The 25,143-nt window shown below is 31.8% G+C and overlaps 5 protein-coding genes across 15 annotated transcripts in view; all 5 read right to left on the reverse strand.

The window, feature by feature from the left end:
* Positions 1-719: 719 nt before the first annotated feature.
* LOC122630927 (transportin-1) lies at positions 720-8,756 on the reverse strand. Of its 4 annotated transcripts, none has more exons than XM_043815988.1 (15): positions 8,231-8,712; positions 7,084-7,159; positions 6,814-6,993; positions 6,383-6,731; positions 6,055-6,256; positions 5,594-5,987; positions 5,204-5,515; positions 4,866-5,103; positions 4,500-4,789; positions 4,323-4,421; positions 4,076-4,171; positions 3,023-3,098; positions 1,586-1,760; positions 1,375-1,501; positions 720-1,001 (listed from the first exon to the last, which is right to left on the reverse strand). In XM_043815988.1, exons 1-14 carry the CDS (start codon positions 8,435-8,437, stop codon positions 1,394-1,396), a joined length of 2,802 nt encoding a protein of 933 aa, XP_043671923.1. In that variant the 5' UTR covers positions 8,438-8,712; the 3' UTR covers positions 720-1,001; positions 1,375-1,393. The 4 variants fall into 4 exon arrangements, with proteins under 4 accessions (XP_043671923.1, XP_043671921.1, XP_043671922.1 ...); XM_043815986.1 differs by having other exon boundaries at positions 720-1,004; positions 8,231-8,710; XM_043815987.1 differs by lacking the exon at positions 720-1,001 and having other exon boundaries at positions 1,290-1,501; positions 8,231-8,710.
* Positions 8,757-9,017: 261 nt separating this feature from the next.
* Positions 9,018-11,804, reverse strand: LOC122630928 (F-box/WD repeat-containing protein 9-like). Its single transcript, XM_043815990.1, has 7 exons — positions 11,433-11,804; positions 11,182-11,341; positions 10,604-10,746; positions 10,283-10,512; positions 9,724-9,973; positions 9,368-9,643; positions 9,018-9,307 (listed from the first exon to the last, which is right to left on the reverse strand). Exons 1-7 carry the CDS (start codon positions 11,520-11,522, stop codon positions 9,230-9,232), a joined length of 1,227 nt encoding a protein of 408 aa, XP_043671925.1. The 5' UTR covers positions 11,523-11,804; the 3' UTR covers positions 9,018-9,229.
* Positions 11,805-12,063: 259 nt separating this feature from the next.
* LOC122631139 (riboflavin transporter 2-like) lies at positions 12,064-14,420 on the reverse strand. Its single transcript, XM_043816459.1, has 2 exons — positions 14,293-14,420; positions 12,064-14,064 (listed from the first exon to the last, which is right to left on the reverse strand). The coding sequence occupies exon 2, from the start codon at positions 13,983-13,985 to the stop codon at positions 12,627-12,629; it is 1,359 nt and encodes a 452-aa protein (XP_043672394.1). The 5' UTR covers positions 13,986-14,064; positions 14,293-14,420; the 3' UTR covers positions 12,064-12,626.
* Positions 14,421-14,588: 168 nt separating this feature from the next.
* On the reverse strand, positions 14,589-17,977 carry LOC122631140 (solute carrier family 52, riboflavin transporter, member 3-A-like). Of its 2 annotated transcripts, none has more exons than XM_043816461.1 (3): positions 16,292-17,977; positions 15,974-16,192; positions 14,589-15,887 (listed from the first exon to the last, which is right to left on the reverse strand). In XM_043816461.1, the coding sequence occupies exons 2-3, from the start codon at positions 16,183-16,185 to the stop codon at positions 14,810-14,812; spliced, it is 1,290 nt and encodes a 429-aa protein (XP_043672396.1). In that variant the 5' UTR covers positions 16,186-16,192; positions 16,292-17,977; the 3' UTR covers positions 14,589-14,809. The 2 variants fall into 2 exon arrangements, with proteins under 2 accessions (XP_043672396.1, XP_043672395.1); XM_043816460.1 differs by having other exon boundaries at positions 15,974-16,195.
* Positions 17,978-21,276: 3,299 nt separating this feature from the next.
* Positions 21,277-25,143, reverse strand: part of LOC122631137 — an 83,421-nt gene continuing 79,554 nt past the window's right edge. For 5 of the 7 annotated variants that reach the window (XM_043816452.1, XM_043816455.1, XM_043816454.1 and 2 more), the window contains 3 exons: positions 23,969-24,204; positions 22,600-23,411; positions 21,277-22,503 (listed from right to left, as the gene is read on the reverse strand). In XM_043816452.1, the coding sequence (XP_043672387.1) occupies positions 21,981-22,503; positions 22,600-23,411; positions 23,969-24,136 (1,503 nt within the window). In that variant the 5' untranslated portion in view covers positions 24,137-24,204 and the 3' untranslated portion in view covers positions 21,277-21,980. Of the gene's footprint in view, positions 22,504-22,599; positions 23,412-23,968; positions 24,211-25,143 lie in introns of all 7 variants that reach the window. The other 2 variants (XM_043816457.1, XM_043816458.1) reach the window with 1 other exon arrangement.

Raw genomic sequence — 25,143 nt, forward strand, 5'->3', positions numbered from 1 at the left:
AAACCAAAAAAAAAACAAAAAAAATCACAAAATGGTCTGTAGGTTAAAAAACATCATGTAGTATTATTTACATACATATATAAAGTATATATACATATGTATTTTTCAACATACTTCTAACATGATGAGAAAGTGTAGTTACATAACCTAATATCACAATTATCGAAGAGAGGATTAAAGTAAGCAGAAAAATTTTGGTTCAGAACGAACGGAATGGCACTTTCTGCATATATATCGACTTTTAACGTATAAAAATACATACTCTTGAAAACCTTCTGTACACTATGAAATTTCTACAACGTACTCTATTTGTAGCTTTATCAAATAAGTATTCTACTTTGTCTAAGGCTCTATAAACTCATCGAATACAGATATGCACCTCTCTCAAAAAAATTAATTCCCTAACATATAAATTTTCGATCACAGTAGTTTAGCATGCTCTATAACGTGAGATCTACGCTTTTACTAGCCAACTAATCGAAGTTGGAATTAGTATAGCTGGGCTAGTTGGATTGCCAGCACTTGTCTCGTTTCGATACGCGAGAGTTAAACACTTGAGTGTGTTATAGCGCTAATAGAAACGAAGTGTACAGCATGTACAGCATGTTGCTACAATAAGGTATCACTGAATGCAGTACGTTGCGGGCATTGCGTACGATACATTCGCGTTAAAAGTGGCTGATGACCACCACAAATTCCTCCCTCCCACCCTATATTACCCACCCACCCTCCCACCCACTTATTCTTTTCGGCCCACTGATTTATTTGTCGTTCGTATTTCCTTATTCATTCGTTATGTCGCTTTTCTCTTTATGTCACTGCATTCTCGATAGTGCAGTTAATGACGTACTTTTTATTTCCCCTGATATTCCTTCGATGACCAAGACACACACTAACGACAACGATGTTGATGAGAAGAGGCCGTGGTTTCACCCACCCACCCTGTCCACCCACGGTTTTATAGCCCGCCCAACCCCATTCGGCCTGCCCCTTAAAGCGGCCTTCTGAAAGAAACAACAACAACGTGAAATTACATGAATAAATAGATACATGCTTTGTGAAAGAGATTACGATAATTCCCTATTAAAGACAAAACGTTTTATAAAAGCGGAATTTACAAACTTGTATTTTGTTAGGAAAGGGCCGCAGATTGTGAAGGTAATTATTTTAATAAATAAAACTTTTTATAAAAATTTCTACATATTTTTAATTCTCTTATTATTCTAAAATGCCACACGAACTTTTTCAGATATATTAATAATATAGACCGTCCGCTTATCAAACGTTAGTCGTGATAAAATATTTCTTTATTGATAAGAAATAATATTGGTAGAGTAAAATTTTTGTTTTTACTAAAATGTACAATATACGTACCGCATTTAGGCGGGTTTGCTCAAACGCCGTACATATTGAGAAGCCGCTCGCTAAGCGGCAACGGAAATTGATCTGAAAACCGTTTCCAATTTTCTGGACCGACTTGATTCTTAAATCCATGTAAAATCTATACATCGAATTAAACAAATTTATTAGAATAAATCAATGGAAAGAATCGATTACTATAATATAATGTATTTGTAATATTTACTTTTTGAAACATATCCTTTAAATCGTCCCTTGGTGTAGCCCACGAAGCAATAGCATCGCAAAAATACATGAAGTCATTGACAACACCACCTGGATTCACTGTGACCATTTGGCACATACCTCTGAATGCAGAATCCTTTTCTTCGTTATCTCTTATAGTCCGCAAAGATGTACACCTAATAATAATATTAACAAATAACGATTAAGCAAATTCGTTCAATAGCTTTTTTGATTTCCTTTAAAAAAAGTACATTGTTCAAAGATATATTAATATCTTTGGAGTAACAATTTTTTCAATTTTGAAACGATACATAATAATTTTTGTCACACTTTATATTGAATTATCATCATTTTTATATTGAAAATTTTACTTTCAAGTAATGTACTTTTTTTTGTATATGGTATATATGTATATGGTGTGTGTATGTGTATATATATATATATATATATATATATATATATATATAAAACATTTACAGATGTAATTATATAGCTGCAATAGAATTTGTAAAATAGACATTTAATTGTAATATTCATTCAAACATTTCATAGGTGAACAATCTCTTATAAATAGCATTCGATGAGGCAAAGTAGTTGATCTTTCACGAGGCCAGTCCTATGAAAAAAATAGATTAATTTTTATATGATATAACAACAAGTAATAGACATTATTATTTAAAATTTTCAATGAATTAAGAAATACTGTAAAGTGACTGGCGTCGTTGTTGTACAATTGTGACTTTAAGGTTGGGTTTACATTTGACATTTACCCACACTTCTTTGGCATTCTAAAAAAATGTATTTTTTTAGCAACAGTAGCTGTAAGAGAATAATAATACCTAAGTAAGAAACTACTGCAAGAAATATTTGACAGATACCAAAGTGGCAATATAATCTACATGCACAAATATCTTCAATTGAAGCTACCTACTTGAAAGAAAAGTGTTCAAACTGAAAAACATTTACCTAATTTATCTGATGCAAGACAGGAGTACAGGCTAAGTGATTAACCGACTTAAGTGACAAATGTAAACCTACCCCCATATTTTTGAATATATATTTAAGAGCATACAACATACTTGCATGGTAGCAAATAAAAATTATAATCATGAATTCAATATAAAAATGCTGCAGAAACCATTGAGCAAGTTGGCACTAATCTTAAAGTATGCTCATTCACAAAATTATATGTTACTCTCTCCTAGTCATTTGTGTTTGTATCATTGCTGCGAAGGTAGATGTTTTGATAAAAATAAAAATATAATAATATTAATAAACATTTATAAATCCCCTATAATATTCTTACGTAATAGTTCTTTGCAGCATTTGATATGCAATGTATTCAGGATTTGGGAATAATGTATAATAATAAAGTGCTAATCAAAATAGAAGATAATATAATAATTAATAGAATATAATAATAAAGAAATTTACACACCACTGTCGGACAAACTGCTGTAACATGGGGGCGACGTCGTGGGGACACACATAACCTAGGCGACCGATCGTTATGGCTACAGTTTCATTTCGTTTCGGTAAGTAGACAAGTGAAGTGTAGTGAAGTGACCGGAAACACAAACAATAAGACAAACTGATAGTGAACCAACGATCAACTCAGGCGAATATGTTGTCGTTTAACTTTAATTAACTTGTAATTAACCAGTCAATTAATCATAATTAATTAATATCGACAATCAATAGAGACAGTGGGAACACAGGTGAACATATGAAATACCGACAGTGAACATAGGCAATACCGTGCTATTGTAGCTGCTGAAACAATAATAAAAATTAGATAGCAGCGTGCGAGCCCATGATTTTATAAACCGATATGAATATGACCTCTACCAAGAAATGTCAGTACAAATAAGAATAACTAAGAATACAGAACCAAATTTTTATCATGATTTTAAAGGCCAATTTAAATAACTGTTGAAAAAATATTTGGGACTTAAATGCAAGCATAATATATACTGAATTACTGTATATTTCTATGGCAATACAGCCATACAAAGCCTGCAGGCAATCGCACACCACTAAATTAGGTATAATAGACAAATACTAGTTATTTAATTTGCTGATAAACGTGCAAGCGTGGTTATATACAACCACCCTAAATCGCTGATTTGTGTGGTTTATCATTTTGTGAAAATAATTTGTAGAGAAAGAATATATGCACCTAAATTTAAAATCCATCGAATGCTACATCTAGCATGATGTTTTTTTTTCTTTTTTTTTTTTGTTTTTAAATATCTGGAATACTTCTTGTATATACAAAATGTTTAAACCTTGAAGTATAATAATTCAAACGTAATTATATTAACTGATTTTCCTATGTATGTACATGGAGTATACCTTAAAAAATAATAGAGATTAAGATAACATTGCTAAAAAAAACTTCACGATACACTCTCCAATAATTAAGAGTATGCCCCATATATAAGCTGTTAAGCAAAATACTAATATAATTAGGAACTAAATGGTAACTTACCGGTATTTTCCAACAGCGTTTTTGGCGTATTTGGTCGGTTGATTATTTCGATAAGTTGAGTTAATATTAATGGAATATATGCACTTGTGTCAGGTCCTAGAAAAAAAAAAAGTCGATATCGTTTAAATGATCATAATTAATTCGCGTAATCGAAGATAACAGAATTCGAAAAAAAAAGGGAAAGAAAAATAAAAAAAAGGAATAAAATAAAAATAATAATAATAATAATAAAAGATAAAAGATTTACCAAGCTTTATAGAAATTTCTCCAATAGCCCACGTCGCATTATTACACACTGATATAAATTCGGGATTTAAGTTTTGTCCAAGTATTGGCATAAAATCGGCTGCAAAAAATAACAATTTATTGACGTTCCTTGTTTGATTTTTACTTCAAAATATTATACAAATTATATAATACTTACGTATACAAGGTAGCACATGTTGAAAACATGCTTTTGTAAGGTCTCCTAATAAAGCAAAGCTGCTTTGCCTAACTTCTGGCATTCCATCTTGCATACATTGATACAATAATTGCATTACGTTACTGTTCATTACTAAACGTTCCATGTGTCCATCCAAGCCTTCTGCTAAACCACTAAGAAGATCCAATGCTACTATCATGAAATCTTTATCGGGTGCTTCAAACTGTTCTGGACTTTGTGTATTTGCTATATGTTGATTTAATGTTTGCTCTACTAACGATACACATCGCCTATAAAAGATAATAATTTAAGTATATAAGTATATATCTAATAATTAAATATTATTGTTATCAATACAACTTTTACCTGTACACAGGTTCACAATATGGTAAAAATCCAGATCGTAATGCAGTTGCAACTGATGAAAGACATTCCAATAATGGAAAAAGATCTTTATCTTCATCCTTTAAAACATTCCATTTGTTGATTAAGGGTGGCATAAGAAGATTGATATAGTCTGGTTTATTTAGATGATGGCCCACTGAATCGGCTAACGTACCGATTGCGTCGTATAAAATTAAAAGATTTTTATGTTGATATTTACCTAAGAAAAAAAAAAAAAAAAGAAAAAACGTTCAATTTAATTTACTAGCAACAATAAAATTATTGTTAAAATCCAAGATCACTATATTTTTAGTACTTACCAAAAGCAAAAACAAGTGTCTCAAGAATAAATCCAAGATAAGGGACTAATTCTGTACATGCTTCTTCTTCCAATGTAGCAAATGCAGAACACGCTGCTTCTTGTACACGTTTGTTACCATCTAGTACCCTTTTGAGAAGCTCTGTCATTAAAGGTTTTAAGTGTGTGTCATGTGGCTGTGCACAAACCCAATGAGCATAACGACTTAAAGTCCAGCAAGTAATAGCACGTACGAGAGCTTTTTTATCACTGAGACAGCTAATTAAATAAGGTATTAGCTCTGATAAATGTGGAATCATTCCGCTCATACATCCTATAAAAAAAAAAGAAAATATTACGTTGATACTCTAAAAAAAAGTATTTTTATAAAATAAATATAACGTTATTGTACCTTCAGCAATAGCTCCAAGAGCCAATATACCAGATTCTTTGATTTCCCAATCTTGATGAAAGAGAGTTTCTTTTAAAATGGGTACTAAAACTGGCAACAGTTCTTCTCTAAATACATTTGCTAACATATCTAAAGCGGCTGCCGAGCATTTTCGTAAATTCCAATCACTAAGCGTTGAATCGTCATCAGATCCATCTTCAGCATCTAAATCTTCATCATCTCCTCCACCATTTTCATCCGTATGTTTATTCATGTTGGCATGATGCGAATGGTGTGTTTTTGATTTATGAAACCTTGGTCGTATGTCTTCTTCTCTGTCTGGGATCATTTCATCTTCTTCTACATCTCCTTTGAGAAGTATTATATCAATTTCGGAGTATTTCATGCCTCGTACCTGTTAAAAAGAAGCACATTTATTTTTATATTTATTCATTCATATTATTGCAAATAAACTCACTTACCAAAATAGGTACTAATCGAGTCAAATGTGGCGCAAGAGCTTCTTTACAAATTTGTTGTTCTGCTAAAGAGAGCCAAAATTCGCAAGCTTCTAAAGCAACTCCCTCATCTTGATCTTGAGTTCTCATTAGCATATACTCTATTATGTTATGCATATTTGGGATCAATCTATCCATTCGAACTTCAAGTAACATCACTAGAGCCCTTTAAAGGAATTAAATTGATAATGCAATTTCTAAATTTCTTTCTCCAAAAAAAAAAAAGAAAAAAAAAAAAAAAGAAAAAAAGATGTATAAAAATTCATTGTTGTTATACTAATTAATTTTGTACCTGCACACATTTTTTCTGACATCGGGATCATCATCAGTAGCTAAATGGAAGAGATTTTCCAGAAAACTATCTATATGAATCATAAGCACCTGCGTACGAGTGATAATGAATTGATTAACGCAAGCGATTGCGTGTGATCTAATTTTTGGACTTGTATGTCTGAAAAATTGCAAGAATTTTGGAATCAAAACATTCAAAGGCCGATTAAGTGCATCAGAATCTAATATCTCTGCGGAGTCTTCACAAATCTTCTGAAGAGCACCGAATGCTCCTTCACAAACATTATAATCTTGCGAATCCAACATTTGACAAAGAGCAGGTAATAATTCTGGCCAAGTTGTTAATTCACCTATTTTTTAACATAATTTACCTTAAATAATTCTAAAATCTTACAAAATAAAATTTGACAATGTAAATAACAATGCGCTCACCTTTGGATGCAACAGTAGTTATTAAAATACCAACAGTAGCACGAATTAAAGCCGAAGGATCTCCAATAGCAGATAAACATTCTTGCTTTATAAAATTTGTAACTTCCGGTAAAAATTTATGAAAATGTGCCTTTACATTATTTTTCAATATTAATCCACTCAGAGATCTCGTTGGTTCATCTTAATAAAAAAAATGTAATTAATTATTTTTCCTCTTATGTTTTAGGTTAATCATAAATTTAATCCATCACATTGAGATAACTTTCTTACCTTCGGATGTAAGTTTGGTTAAGATGAAAATTAGATAGTTGTTAAAATCTGGAAATTTGTTTAACTCTTCCAGTTTCTAAGCCAGTTATTAAGGAAAACAAGTTTTGTTTTCTTGACATTATCAAATCGAGAATTATATATATGTGTATGCATGCGTGTATATAATACATACAACACAACATACATACATGCATACACACACATCTCATACACACACATACACACACACACACAATATATATATCGATAAAGTATAAGAACCGTTATTTATAAACTATTATTACTATATCATCACAATATATAAAATAAATCACACATTGACTTCGTCGAAACAAAATAAAAGGAAAGTTATTTCTGGAGAATACTTCGAAGATATATTCTTTGTTTTCATTTCAACGAATCGAGACACATAAAAAAAAAAAGGAAAGGGTATACATAAATTAACAGAATAAACAAATAATTTATTTAAGAGATCGAAGAATCTACGAAAAGCATAACAAGAAATTACGTTCATATCGTGTATAGAGAGACATTTCGTGTAACATATTTCTTGGCGGTTGAAGCTCACGTGTTACAACATTATTCGAGAAAAGACATGAACAAAACGATCGACGCGCTCGGGGCATCAAATTCTAAGCTGATCGATGGGCGAAAATAAAGTCAAGAATAAAGATGACGTCTTTGTTTTGATAGGATCATTAAAGGGAATTGGATTAATTTCGATGAAATGTCTCTGAATCGAACGGGTTACGGATAGAAAAAAAGGTAGACCATGACAGGCTGCGCAAAAGCGCGCCGATCGCATACATACATACATACAACGGCAAAGGAATAGAGCCAAGAACTCGCGATCGTAATGGGAGGGGTGGGAGGAAAGTAGAAACGAGAAGGATCCGAGTGAAAATTTCACACAATAATACCATTATCTCGTTGTACCGATGATATACGATACTAATCGATCGAAAAACGTCGACAAGACAATCCCATAAAAATCGTCGAATCTCCGTCGCTTCTCTTTCGTCACCATCGGCGTCCACTGTCTTACGACCGGGAAAAGGCACAAACCGTTCCGTATTTTTGAAACTTCAACGAACTAATTTGGCGTTTCTTCGGCGAAAAAATATGACGATAAGAAAAAAAAGGATACTTGCTGTACAGCTCTCTGTGTTGCCGTATCCGGGCTCTGTGATTCCTTAAGAAGCGTAAGGATTTGTCGTAGTCCTTCTTCTTGCGGTTGCCACGCCATTTTCATCGTGTTTTTCACCAGCACCACCGAATGCAGCCAGCCTTCTCTGACCTCGCAGATAAACGGAAGCTCCCTACGGTTACCCCCACCACCATGCCACGAGAGCATAGCTTGTAGCGCCGGTAGCTTTTCCCGTATTGGCGATTGCGCGTGGAGAAGGAGGACCTGCTCGATCGCCTCGTGGACCAATGTTCCACCATCGATTAATCTTCCGCGTTAATTAGATCATCGTTCCACATCTTCGAGCGTCGATATTCGAACGTACGCCGATTCCTTGGAATAGACAATTGAACGTTTTCATATTCGCTCTCTTTGATCAGTTAGCGGACCGCTACTTCCGGCGATGACAGCGCCGCCTATCGATCGACCCTACATCCACCGTTCCTTCGTTTTTTCATTTTCAAAATCAATATTTTTCTTTCATTTTTTTACCTTTGTATCTCTCTATCCATTTACTCGTTACCATGTACTCGAAAGTATTCTTAAACAAATTTTTACCTGTTTTGTTTTTTCTTTTTTTTTTGCTTACTTCGATCGTAAAGTAAAACGAAACGTTTCAATGAAGAAAATTGGTCAATTGAACGTTTACAGAAAAACGATACTTGGAAATTACAGTTTTTCCAAATAATAATAATAATGATAATAATGATAATAATAATAATAATAATAATAATTGATATCGAATAAATTCAAATTAAATATTAAATGAAAATAATATTTACTGAATTTCGAATTATAACAGAAAATATTTTGTTCTTATGCCTAGCAAACTTATATAGAGCAAAGCCTTTATTAAATCATAATATATACTTGATTTATATAATTCCTTGTAAGAGTGTAGATTGAATATCAAAATGTAAATGTTATTAGCAATAATATGTATAGTAAGACTCATGAACATCATGTTCTTGCACGAGGTCTCCAAATTTCTATTCCTTCGGTACCAGATACAGCAAGGACATCGTTCAAATAATCTATCTGTAAAACAATGAAAATAAATTATATTATTTGCTTAAATAAGCACTTCTATATACATACACTAGCTATCTCTCCATAGCCACAAGTTAGAGTGGTAAGATTTTGAGGTGGATCAGTTGGACTTGAAATTCTCACAGTTTTGTCCATGGAACTTGTAATCACACATCCAGGAGTAAAGTGAACACCGGTTATTCCTTTTTTATGTTCAGTATCGTAACATTTTATAGGCTCGAACTCTCTCTTTAAATCTAACACATGTAATTTCGCGTTGCTATCGCCAACATATACCAAATCTTTTTGCATAGACATACTCATAGGGAATGATTCTTTCGAGATCTAAAACAGATCACTGCATGCATCTCTAGAAGATAATGCTATAACGAAGATATAAAAGGAATTAAGAAGAGAGATATTACTGTGACTGTTTTCATAATTTTTCCAGCTCTTTGATCCCATATTGAAACTGTTTTATCTTCACTGGCAGATAAAATATAATTTGAACTCATTGCGAGTCGAATGACAGCTCTCTGATGCGGTTGATATCTTGCTATAGGACTATATCCTGACCTTGAATCAAATACCAATACTGTTTTGCAGAATGAACCTGTAGCGAAGAGAGCTAAGTCTGGGCATGAAGCTATGCAAAGCAGAGCACCTGTAACGATCCTACAAAAAATGAAAAATATTTGCTTAAATATTTAATAGATTAAAAACAAAATATATGTTTTCACGATCTCGATTGGCAGAGCGAGCGAGAGCATCCCAATGTTTTAAATACATGTTTTATTTCTTTTGGGACTTTGTAGTTAAAGAAATTTATGATATAGAGCCTGTAGAAAAATTTTCCATAATACCATAATTCCATATTGGAATATTTTATCATGTAACTATTTTATGAAAAAGAATCTCATGCCTTCCTCGCTCAGCCTTTCCATTATGAGAGCAGTAGAAATGACCAGCTTGGTTGTCATATACATCTTATAAGTTTTGAAGTGGACAAGGCCAGTAGGAGTGAGGGTCCAAGCTTTGACATTTTGATCCCAACTACAGCTATAGACCATATTATCTATTGCTGTTAAATCCCATATCCATCCATTATGAGCAAAATCTATACAAGTACGTTGCACATGATCACTTTCCTCAATGGGAAGGCTCCAACACACTAAAGATCGATCCCTTGCTCCGGATATACAAATTTTTCCATCCTTTGTATAAAGAAATTATATAATTACTTATTACTTATAACATTATTTATATAATTGCATACAAAAAAATGTAATTTTATTTATTACTAACATGCATTAATAGCAGGCCATCTATAGTACTGTATTGCACATTGGTAAGAGATAACTTCTCCATTGAATTTTCGTTTTTCCATAATGAAGTTTGTTTCTCAATCGCTACACACGATAACTTCCAAAACAGTTCATCGTCCTCAGCTGAAATTACACATGTCACTTTGACAAACAGTATTATAAATTTTTAAGGATTTGGCACATATTATTAATCTGTAAACAGAATCGAATAGAGAATAAACATAAAATATTTATAGTGCAATATTCTTGTAAGAATAGTTCAATGTGCAAAATTACAAAGTCGTTGGTTAATTAAAATTACAGAAAAAAAAAGAAACATGATTTACAATAATATTAGAAGCAACCAGTTAATAAAAGTTTTAATAAATACGGATTGGTTATATATAAGCATATCGTAAATTATTTTTTTTTTTTAATGATTTTTATCTTATTATATTAAAAGCTGCAATAGTTAACATTGTTAATTTTTTTATTTTATAGAGTAATAGATGGTGTTTTATTTATTTACAGAATGATTTTGGTCGTGCAAGGCACAAGGTGCTATCAATTTGAGCTAACCAGGAGGCAAAATCGGATAACCAGTATTTGGAAATATTTGGCTAATTCTCATTTTCCAGAATGAATTATCGTTCAGTATTTGGTAAAACTGTTTACAAACTAAACTCAAATTGTGCATCAATGTTTCCGCATCTAGGAATGAGCAGACGTGTAGAAATATCTAAAAAACAAACAAAAAAAAAAAGAATAAATAAAAGTTAATAACGAAACATACACACACACTGATATATTTATTGTAATATTTGTCAAACCTCTATTGGAAGATGCAATAATGAAATGGATTGTTCTTTGTCAGATTGATCATCTTCGTTCTGTTCAAGGCTTGCCTCTTCATCGCACATCTTAACGTGGAATGTCTAAGTCAATCGTTATTTTAAACAAATCTTATACGAACATATTCAATATTTTATATATATATATATTTATACAAAGTATTGTCGAATAAAAGAGATCATCAAAAAAAAAGTATGCAGATCTTTTTAACACTCGTAGTATTGTTATTACTTGTGTTCTCTATACACCTTTTCACCTTCTATAGGTGCGCATGACTCATTCAATCATAGCATAACGCTTTCTTTAGAGTTTGTGAAACTTAAAGCAGGGCTGACAACTTACAATATTAAAAAATTCAAATTACGGAACGAACATAACTTTTACTTCTAATATTTATTATTTTAGTATTGATTAATGAAAAAATAATAAACGTATAAGGTTAGATGGTATCATTGAATTTCTTTTTATTCCGATAAAATTTTATTTATTCAAAAAAAAAAAAAAAAAAAAAAAAAAAAAAATAAATAAATAAATAAATAAAAGAATAAGAAAAAAAAATAATCACATAGGCGTAAGCTAATTTATTAGTAAAAATAATTAAAACCATAATATTGTCATAAAATTATATTTCAAATAAACAATATTCTAAACTTAATAACACGATATATAAATTCTTCTAATTCTTGTAAACATTAGCCTAAACATTTCACATACATGTCTAATCGTCGACGATTAAATAAATCTAATGTAAACGACATTAATTTTATGGCGTTTACGCGTTTATGCGTTCATGTCTGTTGCATAAAATATTTATGTGTTTGCCTGGATGATATACAGAATGACACGTTAATTAAGCGCGCTAAATATTGAATTATTTGAATTTGTCGATTACATTTAAACTCTGCGCATATAAACTGTGTCACTATATACACGTCGCGGATTTCTTTCTTTTAATACATTAACAATATCATTGTTCAATATTTTTTTATCGTATATTTTAGTTACTTTAATTTTGTTATTGTCTTTATTTGTTTGATACGTCTAGACATAAAATATAAAAATGATAAATAATTTGAGACTTTGTATAGGAGAGCATGAGTGTATATATATATATATATATGTCTGTGTGTGTGTATGTATTAATTATTAAAACAAAAACGTGTGCTTTTTCTTTATGTTTGGAAAAAATTAGTGAAATTGATTAAAGCAAATGAAATAATTGCTCCACTTACAGAACCTGCCTGCATAATAATGCCAACATAAAAAAGAATATTTTCTTTTTGTATCTGTCTAAATATTGATATAATAACAAGTTTTACATAAGAAATGAATCCTATAAGAATAGTCCATGATATCAATATAATTATTACACCCATTTTAGATTCTTTTAGTGGTACAAAAGGAGACATCAGTGCTATATATGTAACATAACTACAAAGTATAAATATTATTGTGGATAAAGCATGAATAATATTTAAATTTGATGATATAATCCAAAATGTTATAAAACATGCAATTGGATTTGCAAATTGTGCTAAAGTAACAGATAGTTGATATGTTATATTTCCATATGGTAAAGAAGAATATGATTGTATGCTTGGTAAAAATCCATTACCAAAGAAACAAAGCAAACTCATTAAAATAAGTAAGTACAATTTTTTATAAAATGACATTTTGTAATCTGCTTTAAGACATCTTGCTTTTTTTCTTTTGTCGTTTGATAAATAATGCTTATCTGTCTGGTCATTTTCTAAACATAAATTATTGGAAGCAGAAATAGATTTATCATTAATATTATGATGTGTAACTTGTATTTTATCCTGGCTATTTTTATTCTCTTCATAATTCTTTTTGATATCTTTAAATGAAGAATATTGTAATATAATGAATGCAATAAGAGATAGGAGTAAAACAAGAAAGATAAATAGAAAGTAATATAATGGAGTGAATCTCAAGTCAGGGATTATTTCTTTTGATGTAATGGTACTATTTGTGACATAGTTTTTATTTCCTCCGATATTTTGAATCAATGCAACTAAACTTGGTAACACACCGCTCAATCCTTCTCCAATAAAATATGATATCATATATGTTTCATTAAAATTACGAAGATAAGGCATAAATAGAACAGAACTGAAACATCCAACAAGTGCCGTAAAAAATGTTAAAACAAATAAAGCTAAACTATATTCTGAATTTGATATAACAACAGTTTTGTTATAAAAAAATATTAAAAGTGCCATAGAAATATTTCCTATAGTAAGAATTCCTAATATAAATAAAAATTCATTTATTTTAAATTGCATTTGTTGTAAAAGCATATATATAATTGGTCCCACATTTGCCATTTGTATTACTATTACTATATAAGTTGGTAAAGCTGAACCTTCAGGAGAATAATGAACAAGTATTGGTAATTGAACAAAAATTCCATTCACACCTATCCAAGCAGATATACCAAACAGAACGACGAGTAAATGCATAATGCCGGATCTATTTTTTAAATATCCTTTGAGGTTAATCGTTGTCATTTTGATGAATTTCTACGAATATGTAGAAATCTTGGACCAATTTGGATGCAAGTTATCCTTTCTTTGCGATTAACAATGCCTGCACAGATTAATTATAAATAATATATCAATGAAAAAAGAATCTATAGTTAATATTGCAAAATAATTCCATATGTAAAAGGGCATGTATTTGTTTTTTAAAATATTACCGCGACGTCTTTGATTTCTTAATTTGTGTGTTTAATGTATATAAAAAAATATTTATATAAATGCAATATATAGAAGTCACTATATTGTATTCAAAATATCTCATAGAATAATTACTTACTGAATTTCACTTGATTGATCGTATGCAAGCAAATAAAATGGTTAAATGAGTTCATTTCCATAGTTTGATCAACTTAATCATTTAGATTTATCAGATAAAACCGGTTTTATCTGACAGACATACAAGTCACATAGCAAAAATTTGAATATGATAATGTTATCCCTAAGTCAACATTAATTTTATTCAAGATATGCTGTAGAGAATCTTTAAATATTTCGTAGATAATTTTATATTCTGTATTTCATGTAGATAACGTACAAGGCCAGCTGTACACATCTACTAAAATAAAAAAAAAGTTTGCACATGAATATATTATTTATTTATTTTAAATAATTGTCACTATATGATCTGAATCATGTCTATTTACTTAACCGACTAGCTGCACTTGACAGGCATTTATCGTTGTTTTCTTTTTCAAATCTGAAAGATATTGTAAATAGTTGTAATAGTTGATTAAGTACTACTAGTAGAAATATCACATAAAACGTGAAAGCTATTTATATAATTTTAAGAAGTGTTAATGCATAGCATCACAGGGTGAATACGAATGAAAGATTTTCACATGATTAACTAACACAAATGTTATTATTGCACCTATCAGAGAACCAATTTGTGTAGCAACTCCGGTATAATATAAACCTCTACCTGGGTCTGGTCTGAATAAAGTGGTAATACCCATTTTTATAAATCCTATTAAACCATTAACTAATATCCATGAAACTACAACTAACATTTCACCTATCCATGTATGCTGTAAGGGTGGATTAGGTGATTTTACAGCTAAAAATAAAACAAAGCAGGATAGAATAATAACTAATCCCATAAGTCCACTAAGAAGACCGATTTTTGGAGACTTTATAATAAAACCTAAACACATTGCTAATGGACCAGCCATTGAAGCTAACGTTACTGTTAAGTGATAACCTACATTTCCATAAGGTAAACAAGAATAAGACTGAATACTAGGAAGAGTACCATGACCAAGAAAACAAGCAAGTGCCATCATAGTTAACAAATAATAATATGTATGTTTGGACATGGTCCAGCCTGAATTTGTTTTGTAACTTGGTGGAGCTTTAGTATCTGTTGGCAGTGTTTCCATGCTTGATGGAAGTTTAACTCTTTCGCCAATAGCCACTGGCAATTTATTTAAGCCAAGAAAAGAGAGGAAACTCAAAAATAATAACGCGCAGATGAAAATAAAAAATGTCTGTGTAGAAAAACTGGGATCTGGATAGAAAGGTTCAAACTTTAAATCAGATGATCCTGCTTTAGTAACATTTTTACATTCAGGATTTCCACCAACACCCTGAATCAAAGCTACAATACTAGGTATAAAACCACTAAGACCTTCTCCTACAAGATAGGACACCAAATAAATTTCACGATAATTCCTCATATAAGGCATGAAAAGAACAGAACTCGTACATCCAACAATAGCTGTTACAAACATCAGAGACAGAAGACTCGTTGAATGCACATTTCCAAATATTACTGATGTTTTGTTATAAAGGAAGGCCAATATAAAAGTAGATAGTACAGCTGCTATTAACATTCCATATATGATTAGTTTATCATATGCCCATGCAGTATACCTGAAATAGAATCATTAACGTTTATCAGATAAAAAATATTTTTGTAAAATCCTTATATAACCTTATTTAATTTTAAATATGCTTACTTAATATATAACGTATATAGAATTGGCCCCAAGTTAGCAAACTGTACCAGCATTACCATATGGGCTGGTAAATTCCATCCTTCTGGTGCATTATTTATCAAAAGAGGTAATTGCACATAAATACCATTTATACCGATCCATGCACCAATACCAAAAAATAAAACAAGAATGTCAACCACTATTCTTCTATTACTTAATTTTTTGGTTAACATCTTGCAACTTCTTAAAAAGTAAAATCAAAATTTGGTTAAAATCTCATCACCGTTTCAATCAAGCAATATCATCTTCTTTTTAATAATTAACAACTTGGAAACTCACTTATATTTCGTCCAGCGTACAAACGATTCTTCGAATTTTTTATAAAAGATAATTCACTGATGTCGTATTATGTTCTTAATGATTTAAATAATGTTTCGATTGAATCACTGATATTCCTTTTATAATATGAAATTATAATATTAAATTTTCAGAACAATCTTCCGTTCTTCGGAAAATATAGTAAAGTATATACGAATAATTCGTTGACAAAACGTTGACAAATAAAATACATATCGCTTAATATAATTTAATATAAATAAATACTTTGATTTCAAATAATACGTTTTACGAATCTTCGATATTCAATATAAACATTATAAATCTTCGAACGAAGTAGAATAACTTTTCTTTAATGAGAATGTAATTGAAATTTATTATAACCTCAACATCACTCACCGCACACTACAAAGTCTATGACACGACTGCCACGAGCGATTACTCGCGTGTACTTACGATATTCTGCGCATGCGCGCCCCACCATCAATTCCCTTCGTATCCATAATGGCGGATATTGAGAGGAGATACGGTTTGTTTTTTAGAAATTAATCGAAATAAATATACGAGTATCAAACCTGACGTATCTTGAATTAAATTTTTTATAAGACAACGTAATACTTATGACAAAGGAGATTAAAGAACAAAAATACAGTTGAATATAGCAAGAATTTTATAAAAGACGAGGCAGACTCACAGATGGTTTAAGTACATTAGTATATGTCTCAAAACTGTTGAGAGAGTGTGTTGGTATGTACGGATTTTACAGCGCAACACACGAAAAAAGGTAGCAAAGGTGCTATACATAGTGCTTAAAAGTACGAACATACATCTTAATTGAAAAGAGTTCCGGTAACGATAGGCTGTAAAGAAATGGTAGAGAATATAATAGAGATAGAAGCTTCCTCGTACTGAGTTTGAATATCGTCGTCGTTCGTTTGTGTTTTCTTATATTATGTTCTTATGAATATTAATCATCGTTATAATAATTCAATCGATATTTTCATGTTTTTAAACAATTGTTGATAAGCTTTGCGTCAGACTTATTTACTGCAATTATATCGTATTAATTTTGTACAAGATAGATCATTATTAGTTGCCACGTTAAAATCATCATACTCTTTCTCTCTATATCGATTTGATAATCTTTATTGCGCTTTATCGGCGCGGTATATAGACAGATATAAATTTTTGTTTAATGTTCTTTTATTTAATAAAAAGAAAAAAGCAAAACGAACGACAACGTTATCACTTGGGGAACGACGGTGTACACGTTTACAAAGATCATTCTCGTAGATTTAGGAAATTCCTGAGAATTTACTGAAAAAGAGGGCAATATAAGTATATTTTGTATAAAGAAAAAAGATGCTTCAGAAATGTGAGTATAAGTAAATACGAACGACAAAGCCTTTTTAAAATCTTCAAGTGTTGTAGGAAAAATTTAGGAAATCTCTTCTATATTTTGTCGAGTTTCTGTAGGTTGTTTAGTTCTTTAACATGCGAATACTTCATCAGTCCTTTATCATCATATTTCCAACAAAATTTGATTCTCATCTAGCGGAGATTAATTCGAATCTTCAATATTGTTTCAAGGAGTCTTCGATCGCGTATTTATATCATTGTTACGTTTAACTCTTGTTTGTTTTACTAGCAAAAAAAAAATTTTGTGTTCATATCTGAAACTAAAAAAAAAAAAAAAAAAAAAAAAAAAAAAAAAAAAAAAAAAAAAAAAAAAAGAAAAAGAAAAATTTGAAATTATATTATATATTTCTAGCTACTTTTTGCAGCTTCCTCTATTAAAAATTATCTATTAAATATCTACCGAAATTCATTAAAGAGAAATTGTTATATTATTGATATCATTTATATTAATATTTTTCGTATGACTTTTACTCAAACAGTTATATCTAAATAAAAAAACTTTGCATTGTTAATACGATAGATAGCTATTTTTCACGTAAATTAATTGATACTTTTTACGACGGTAATTGAAGATAATGTTAAGGAAATGAATACGTTTGCAGTGTCATTATATACGAAGAACGTTCTACAAGGTTATCTATTTTCAAAAAAATATGAAAAGAAAGATTCCTTGACTCAAACATGAAGATTATCCAACGAAGCATCGCAATATTATCTTTCTTTTATCTTTTCTTTCAACTTCCTTAATATTTCCATTACATCAAAACTTTTCTCTCTCTCTCTCTCTCTCTCTCTCTCTCTCTCTCTCTCTCTCTCTTTCTCTCTCTTTCTTTCACCCTTATAATTTGTCTGTAATAAACGTATATACAAAGTGTACACGCTCCGATAATTCAGAGAAGGATGCGTTTGGTACAATATATATATATGTATATATTATATCCTAACCGAGATCTGTAACGATTACAATTGGATTGGACCATGTTTGAAAGTACCGATACAGAGAACATTGAAAAAGGAGAATTTTTTTTTTTTGGACGAAATCGAACTTTTATTGTCAACGATCCGTTTCGCTCGTGGTGATAACAAGAGAGAGATTTTACAAACGAAACAATCTGGTCGCTCTCAGAAATGATTGTTTTGAGAAAGGAGAAAAGAAAGAACAAAGAAAAAATAAAAATAAAAAAAAAAAGAAGGAAAACATTATTAAATGTTAAAAGTTAATTAGCACGATAGAAATTTTTTTCTTGTTAAATTGGTATGCGATAGTAGTAGTGCTAGTTCTTTTCCGTGACGGTACGTTCAAACGATTTCGGTGAGGTGAATATATTTCATGGATATTTCATGGATTGATAAATGCTAAATACCCAACGCGGGGTTTTAGTCACATGAAATACGACGATTTAACATGGTCCTGTATTTTTCTATAGAGAACATAGAACATACGTGTAAAACATATTTGTTGGCGGAAGATGACATTGTATCATTGATCGTATGTGTTATTTCTATGCTGCGATGGTTTGTTATTACTCATATATTCATTCTGTTGACGGTAGATAATATATACATACACGAACTTAAGTACGTAACACGTCGTTCGCACATGTACGAGTATATATGTATATGTATGTATATATATGTATGTGTGTGGGTGAGTGGAGAGGTAGAGAAGGATGTTAAGTTTGATTGTATCATGTGTATCAGAGACGTTTAAAAAGAAACGGTGTTTTATTTTTTTGTTCGTTTGCTGTTTTTTTTTTGTTTTTTGTTTTTTTGGACTTTTCTCCTTTTTTTCTTTTTTTTTTGTCTTTTTTTACTTTTTTTTTTTTCTTCTCAATAATACGAACAGAACGCGATAGAAGAGGATGAGAAAGATTATTAACGGGGCGCGATTAGAAATGTTATACATTTTGCCGCGGATTAGAAAAAGATCGTTTTGGAAAGCCATTTTTTTTGTCTTTTTCTTTTTTCTTTTTTTTGTTTTTTCTTTTAGGATCCGAAAGAAGAATCTAGAAGAAAGTATTAAGTCAGAAAAGTCGTCGAGGATACAGAGAAGAAAATCGAGAATTTATTCGTCCGCGTATATACATTTAAACACGAAATCGAATGGTAAATAGTGCGGCTTCGACATAGAAATTCGCTTTTGATTGAGCGAAACAACGGAGTACGGGTTGGACACATCAAATGCATTTTGCTTTGCGTCGTTCACCGCAGACGAGATCAAATTTTGATTAGACACGCCAAACGGTTTCCGTCGTTCGACTACGCACGAGCAAATCAGAGAGAAGGAAAATCACACATATGTATGTATTATCGCGAGCATCGAATGTGTTACGCGCTCGCATCGCTTAATCGAATCGCATTTCGAGATTTGCTTTAATATTTAGAACATTTCTAGAATATACTCATGGGAGTGAGGGAGGGTGGTTGAGATTGGGTTAGAAGGTGACATATAGCAAAATTAGGTAACGAACATGCGACACAAGACACAAGGATAGCATTTAATAATAATCTCGTTGAAATTGTTCTTTCTTTTTTTCTTTCTTTCTTCCTTATTTTTTTTCTTTCTTTCTTTCTTTTACGCATGGTCACGCGATAGAGAAATGTGCGAGCTTTCGAAAAATAAGTTCTTCGTATTTTTTCTTCTTTTCTCTTTTATTTTGTTTTTTTTTCAGTTTTTTTTCTCTGTTTTTTTCTTTCTTTTTTTTTCGTTTTTTCTTCTTTTTTTCTTTTTTTTTTGTTCCATTTAAATACTTCGATCGCGTACGATAGGTTAATGGCCATGAGATCGATTATCTCGAAATCTCTTTTTCCATTTTTTTATTTTTTCGTCGAAAAGAAACATGTGTGATAACATGTTATCCTGTTGTGTGTGTTTCATACATATGTGCAACTACTTTTCAGAACCAATGTCGATTAATAACAATAATAATATTAATAATAATAGTAATAATAATAATAATAATAATAATAATAATAATAATAATAATAATAATAATAATAATAATAATAAATAATAATAATAATAATAATAAACGGATCGCATTGGAATTATAATTTTGATGGCGTACGTTTTTGATGATCCTTCTCGTTTACCCTGATCGAAAGTTCAATTTTCTGTATTTATTATTTTCTTATTTCCTTATAATTCGACATTCTTCGTTTTTTCCCCTATGATCGTACATTTGATACTGTTCTCTTTTTAGCATTTAATCCATTCCAAACGTATACAACGATATATATAAGTACAACGTATGTATGTACTAATAAGTGTTTCATATAATATAATATTACTTTGACAATTGTGTTCTTTTGTTGTCCTCGCACAGCGACATACGTACGTACATACATACACAATAGGTGAAAAAAGTCTTTAGAGGAAAATAGGTTACTTTTTTTTCATCTTTAGTAAATTGACAAGTAGATAGAGTTGTATCTTGTGTATATGTAGCGTGTAAACACGGGGAGGCGCTTTTACTTTGTTCTACGTTTTGATGCTGCTGCTGCTGCTGCTGCTGGCGCGTTTCCCTCTTTTTGTTTTCTTTTTTTTCTCTTTTTTTTTTTTTTTTTTCCTTTAATTCTACTACGTGTTTCACATTGTGTAACTCCGAACATACAATTCGATCGTCCGATCTTTATCTCATATAATCATAAATTCTCGTGAATCTTTAACTTTCTCTTCCGATAACTCTTGAACTCTTATTCAAGATCGATACGAGTTCATTCGATCGTTTTCATATCGTATATATATATATATATATATATATATATATATATATATATATGTATACGCAGACGACTCGAAAATATCTCATTGCTTTTTTCAAAGAGGATCTCCACGTCTAGCGGCCATCTTTGCAGCTCTAGTGGCCAAAGCACCCAAGGAACAAACTAATCCAGTAAGAGTTTCCCACAAAGTGGTCCTACGTCGCTTATGAGCTGTTTGTCCGACGTAACCCAAATAATAAGCTTGATAAAGATCGGTTCCACGATCGGATGTACTGTCCGAACGACCGATGCTCGATCTCTTTGGCTGTTGAACGATACTACGTCGGTGTTCATCGGTACGATCGACGCTCTGCCTTGGCGATTCGCTGTTATTCCTTAACTGAGACTGATGTTCAACCTCGTAAAGATGTTGCTGCAATTGGACGTTACTCAATCGACGATCCATCATTCGTACAAGATTCTGATGAACCCGGCGATCATTTTCTTGAATGACCGGCAACTGACGTCTACAGCCACCACTCGCCGTTTCATTAGCGAGATCCACTTGTCAGGCGTATTCGGTATCAGTGGATGTTGATCTCTCGAGATGAGCTTGATGGCTGGTATGCCGTGTTTGACTCTGTTGTTGCTGTTGTTGTTGATGTTGTTGCTGTTGTTGTTGTTGTTGTTGTTGTTGTTGATGTTGTTGTTGTTGAGCTTGTGCAAAAGCGAGACTCTTCTGATAGCTAAAGAGTTGTCTCTCGAGGCTATAGTTTTCAGCTTGTAGAGATGCTATCTCGCGTCTCATTTGTTGATTGTGAATACGGCAGACGTCGTCGTATTTGTGATAAGTCGCTTGGAAGAGCAAGTGGCTCTCGTTCCATTCCAATCTAATCTTTAATTGTTTCTTATCCGTAAGGAATGGACAGTGATTGTCCTTGATCTCGTTCGTGTCTAAATTCGTTTCCATAATGATACCTTCGTCAACGGATTCTTGAGCGTAATAACGGCTGAAGGGTGCACCTGGTAGACCGATCGCAACCGTATCAGGTTCCTCGCCTCTTAATAAATAAGCTGACCAATTTACGTATCTGGAAAAATAGGAGAACGTATGTTTTGATAAGTTAAAAAATAAACGAGAACCTTTTGCTTGATACATAAATAGAAACGTATGAAATCAAATTTACCTCAGATGATTTCGTGGTACATGATTGATATCTTTATAGATCAGGTGGAGTCTAACCGTTTCCGAATGAAGATCAGCTCGTACGACCCAAGCTTGCTTGTCACGATCGTAGCAAGGAGTAGGAGACAAAGCAGGTGGACCAAGAGCTTGTACAGCTACCTCGCAGATCGTTCTTGCTTCGACCATTTCAAGAGAGACTCGAAGAACACCTTTATGAGCGATTTCTGACCATCTAACTCTTGGATGCCATCCAAAACCGTAACCTTCAGCATTTGAGAGATCTTCTATTTGGCCAGAGTCGATTCTACGATCACCTTCGCCCAATGCCACGCTGTATCTTACTCTGCACCGATGATCGAATCCCGTGAGTCTCATCAAATAAACGCTCACGCGATTTTCTTGACCCCGGCAACCCTCTGCTTCTTTATTCCCATAAGGATAGATAACGACGCTCCAATCAAAACCACCAAATGTAAAGCAATCGGTCTCAAGTTTATTCGACTTTGGTTGACCCGTCGAGAAGACCCCGGTTGGCATTCTAACTTCTGTCATGTATACCGTACGTACATTCGCCATTGACAATTCCAACTGAAATTCGCCATTCGTGTCAGCAAAGTTGCGAGTGTAAAGGTCTGATACTGGTATATAGTTGCGATTTCCCTGAGCTGGTAATTCGTACGTGAATTTAACTCGTTTCCCTGAGAAACCCTCGTTCATCGAAAAGTGTTCTCGGTTCAACAGCGTGAACGTAAAGTCGACGTAAACTCGAAGATTTCGTGATGCACCTCGCCATACCAGATATACGCCTAATACCTGAGACAAGAGAACAAGTTAGAAATTATTTGTCCGATCAAATTTGTATAGTATATGTTTTTGAGGATGATTACAAATTGTCTGTCCGATCGAATTTATCTAGAATATGTTTTAGAATAAGAAAATGTTACACTGGAAGTAAAGAATGTTATGACGCAAACTTGTGAGAGTGTATTGGTGAATAAAACAATATCCAAATATGGTAATAGGGAATATAAATTTTTATATTTAATAAGGGAAGTGATAAAAGAGTAATTAATTTGCAAGTAGGTAGATACTCGACGAAGAATATAAAGATAAGCAAAATTTTTGCAGGTCATTGCACATTCTACGACGCAGTGTCGCGACTCTATACGGTGTTACGAAAGGAATTTGAAAACTTGCTTTCGTATTTTGGACATATTTTTTATATTCATATTTTGAACTTATTTCATATATGAACATATTTCTCATTATCATCACACCATTAATCAATTATTATTTTATTAAATTATATATTATCTCTATAGAATTTTGTTTCAAATGTAACATTTAATATACTGATCATATGTATTTACCTTGTCTCCCCGTGAAAAGGCTACTGCCCATCTTTGGAAACCACAAACGAGTTCCTTGCTGGTAACGTCTCTTTCTGGATCGCGTACGACACTTCGGGTGACGACAAATGAAAAAACCCGTGTGCCGCTGCGATCTGGCAGTTGCACGAATCTGTAAAGTAGAGCCATCACCGCATCTCGATGATTCCACTTTGAGTAACTCCTTCAAGTTTATCGCAGAAAATATTACTATGTTTCTTTTGCTGTAACAAAAAGAATATAGCATACAGAATCTATTTTTAATACCGAAAATGTTTTTTTTTTTCTTTTCTTTTCTTTAATTCTATCTCTCTCTCTTTCTCTCTCTTTCTTTTAAAACGCGAATAATGAATGTAACTCCTGATGAACGTATCCTTCAAAGTAGTCAATGTAAAAATGATCTAAATCTTGAATACGAAGGACGAATGCTTTTATATGGAAGATATGTTCTTTCATTCATGTGGATATAAATGAAACGAGAAATAAAAAAGAAGGAAAAAAAGGAAACAAGAAAAAGTAAATTATATGAATGACCTTTGAAAGCATCTATTTCCAGTGCGAAATATCATGGAATACTTGAAATGTAAGGACTGCTTAACAAAGTTCAAATTCACTTTAAAAGCTCCCTCCTACCTCACCCACGCCTCTTCGCTCCTCAGAGATTTAATCCGATTTCATTTTGAAAAGTATTCCCGCGTTTCGCGGACTACCCCTTTGTGGTATTAATTGCCACGTATTGCGAAGGATTATTTTTGGTTCGAATAATAAAAGCGATATATCTATATACAGCCTTTATCTTTCAGATTTCTCTACGTTTCGAAATTTCCAAGACATTTATATAATTTTAGAATTGAAATGAAATGTCGAATAGAAATCGTTTATATACATAAATACATACATACATACATACATACACATGCACACACATATATATCGTTTGAACGATACATGCGTTCGTTTCGAATCGATTAGAGCTATCTGTCACTTATTATTGACCTTCAGACGACGTCACATGGGTTAATGAACAAAATTACAGTAATTTTAGAAAAATGTAAATAATAAAAAAGGAGATATATATATATATATATACATATAGATAAAAAAATTGTTAACATTAAAATTGATCAGTAAAATTTTACTTTTATTGAACTCTCTTT

Source organism: Vespula pensylvanica, chromosome 8 (assembly GCF_014466175.1).
Source record: "Vespula pensylvanica isolate Volc-1 chromosome 8, ASM1446617v1, whole genome shotgun sequence".
Classification (NCBI taxonomy): domain Eukaryota; kingdom Metazoa; phylum Arthropoda; class Insecta; order Hymenoptera; family Vespidae; genus Vespula; species Vespula pensylvanica.

What these genes read in the sequence shown, in the direction of transcription:
- LOC122630927 (XM_043815988.1), bottom strand. Translation starts at nt 8,437, where the DNA reads ATGCTCTCGTGGCATGGTGGTGGGGGTAACCGTAGGGAGCTTCCGTTT. An exon ending in TATTGTGAACCTGTGTACAG is followed by an intron (nt 4,790 to 4,865) that starts GTAAAAGTTGTA and finishes TATCTTTTATAG; the next exon opens with GCGATGTGTATCGTTAGTAG. An exon ending in TAAAGGATATGTTTCAAAAA is followed by an intron (nt 1,502 to 1,585) that starts GTAAATATTACA and finishes TTCGATGTATAG; the next exon opens with ATTTTACATGGATTTAAGAA.
- LOC122630928 (XM_043815990.1), bottom strand. Translation starts at nt 11,522, where the DNA reads ATGTGCGATGAAGAGGCAAGCCTTGAACAGAACGAAGATGATCAATCT. An exon ending in TATTGCATCTTCCAATAGAG is followed by an intron (nt 11,342 to 11,432) that starts GTTTGACAAATA and finishes TTTGTTTTTTAG; the next exon opens with ATATTTCTACACGTCTGCTC. An exon ending in TTATCCGATTTTGCCTCCTG is followed by an intron (nt 10,747 to 11,181) that starts GTTAGCTCAAAT and finishes GTGTAATTTCAG; the next exon opens with CTGAGGACGATGAACTGTTT.
- LOC122631139 (XM_043816459.1), bottom strand. Translation starts at nt 13,985, where the DNA reads ATGACAACGATTAACCTCAAAGGATATTTAAAAAATAGATCCGGCATT.
- LOC122631140 (XM_043816461.1), bottom strand. Translation starts at nt 16,185, where the DNA reads ATGTTAACCAAAAAATTAAGTAATAGAAGAATAGTGGTTGACATTCTT. An exon ending in CTATATACGTTATATATTAA is followed by an intron (nt 15,888 to 15,973) that starts GTAAGCATATTT and finishes ATTCTATTTCAG; the next exon opens with GTATACTGCATGGGCATATG.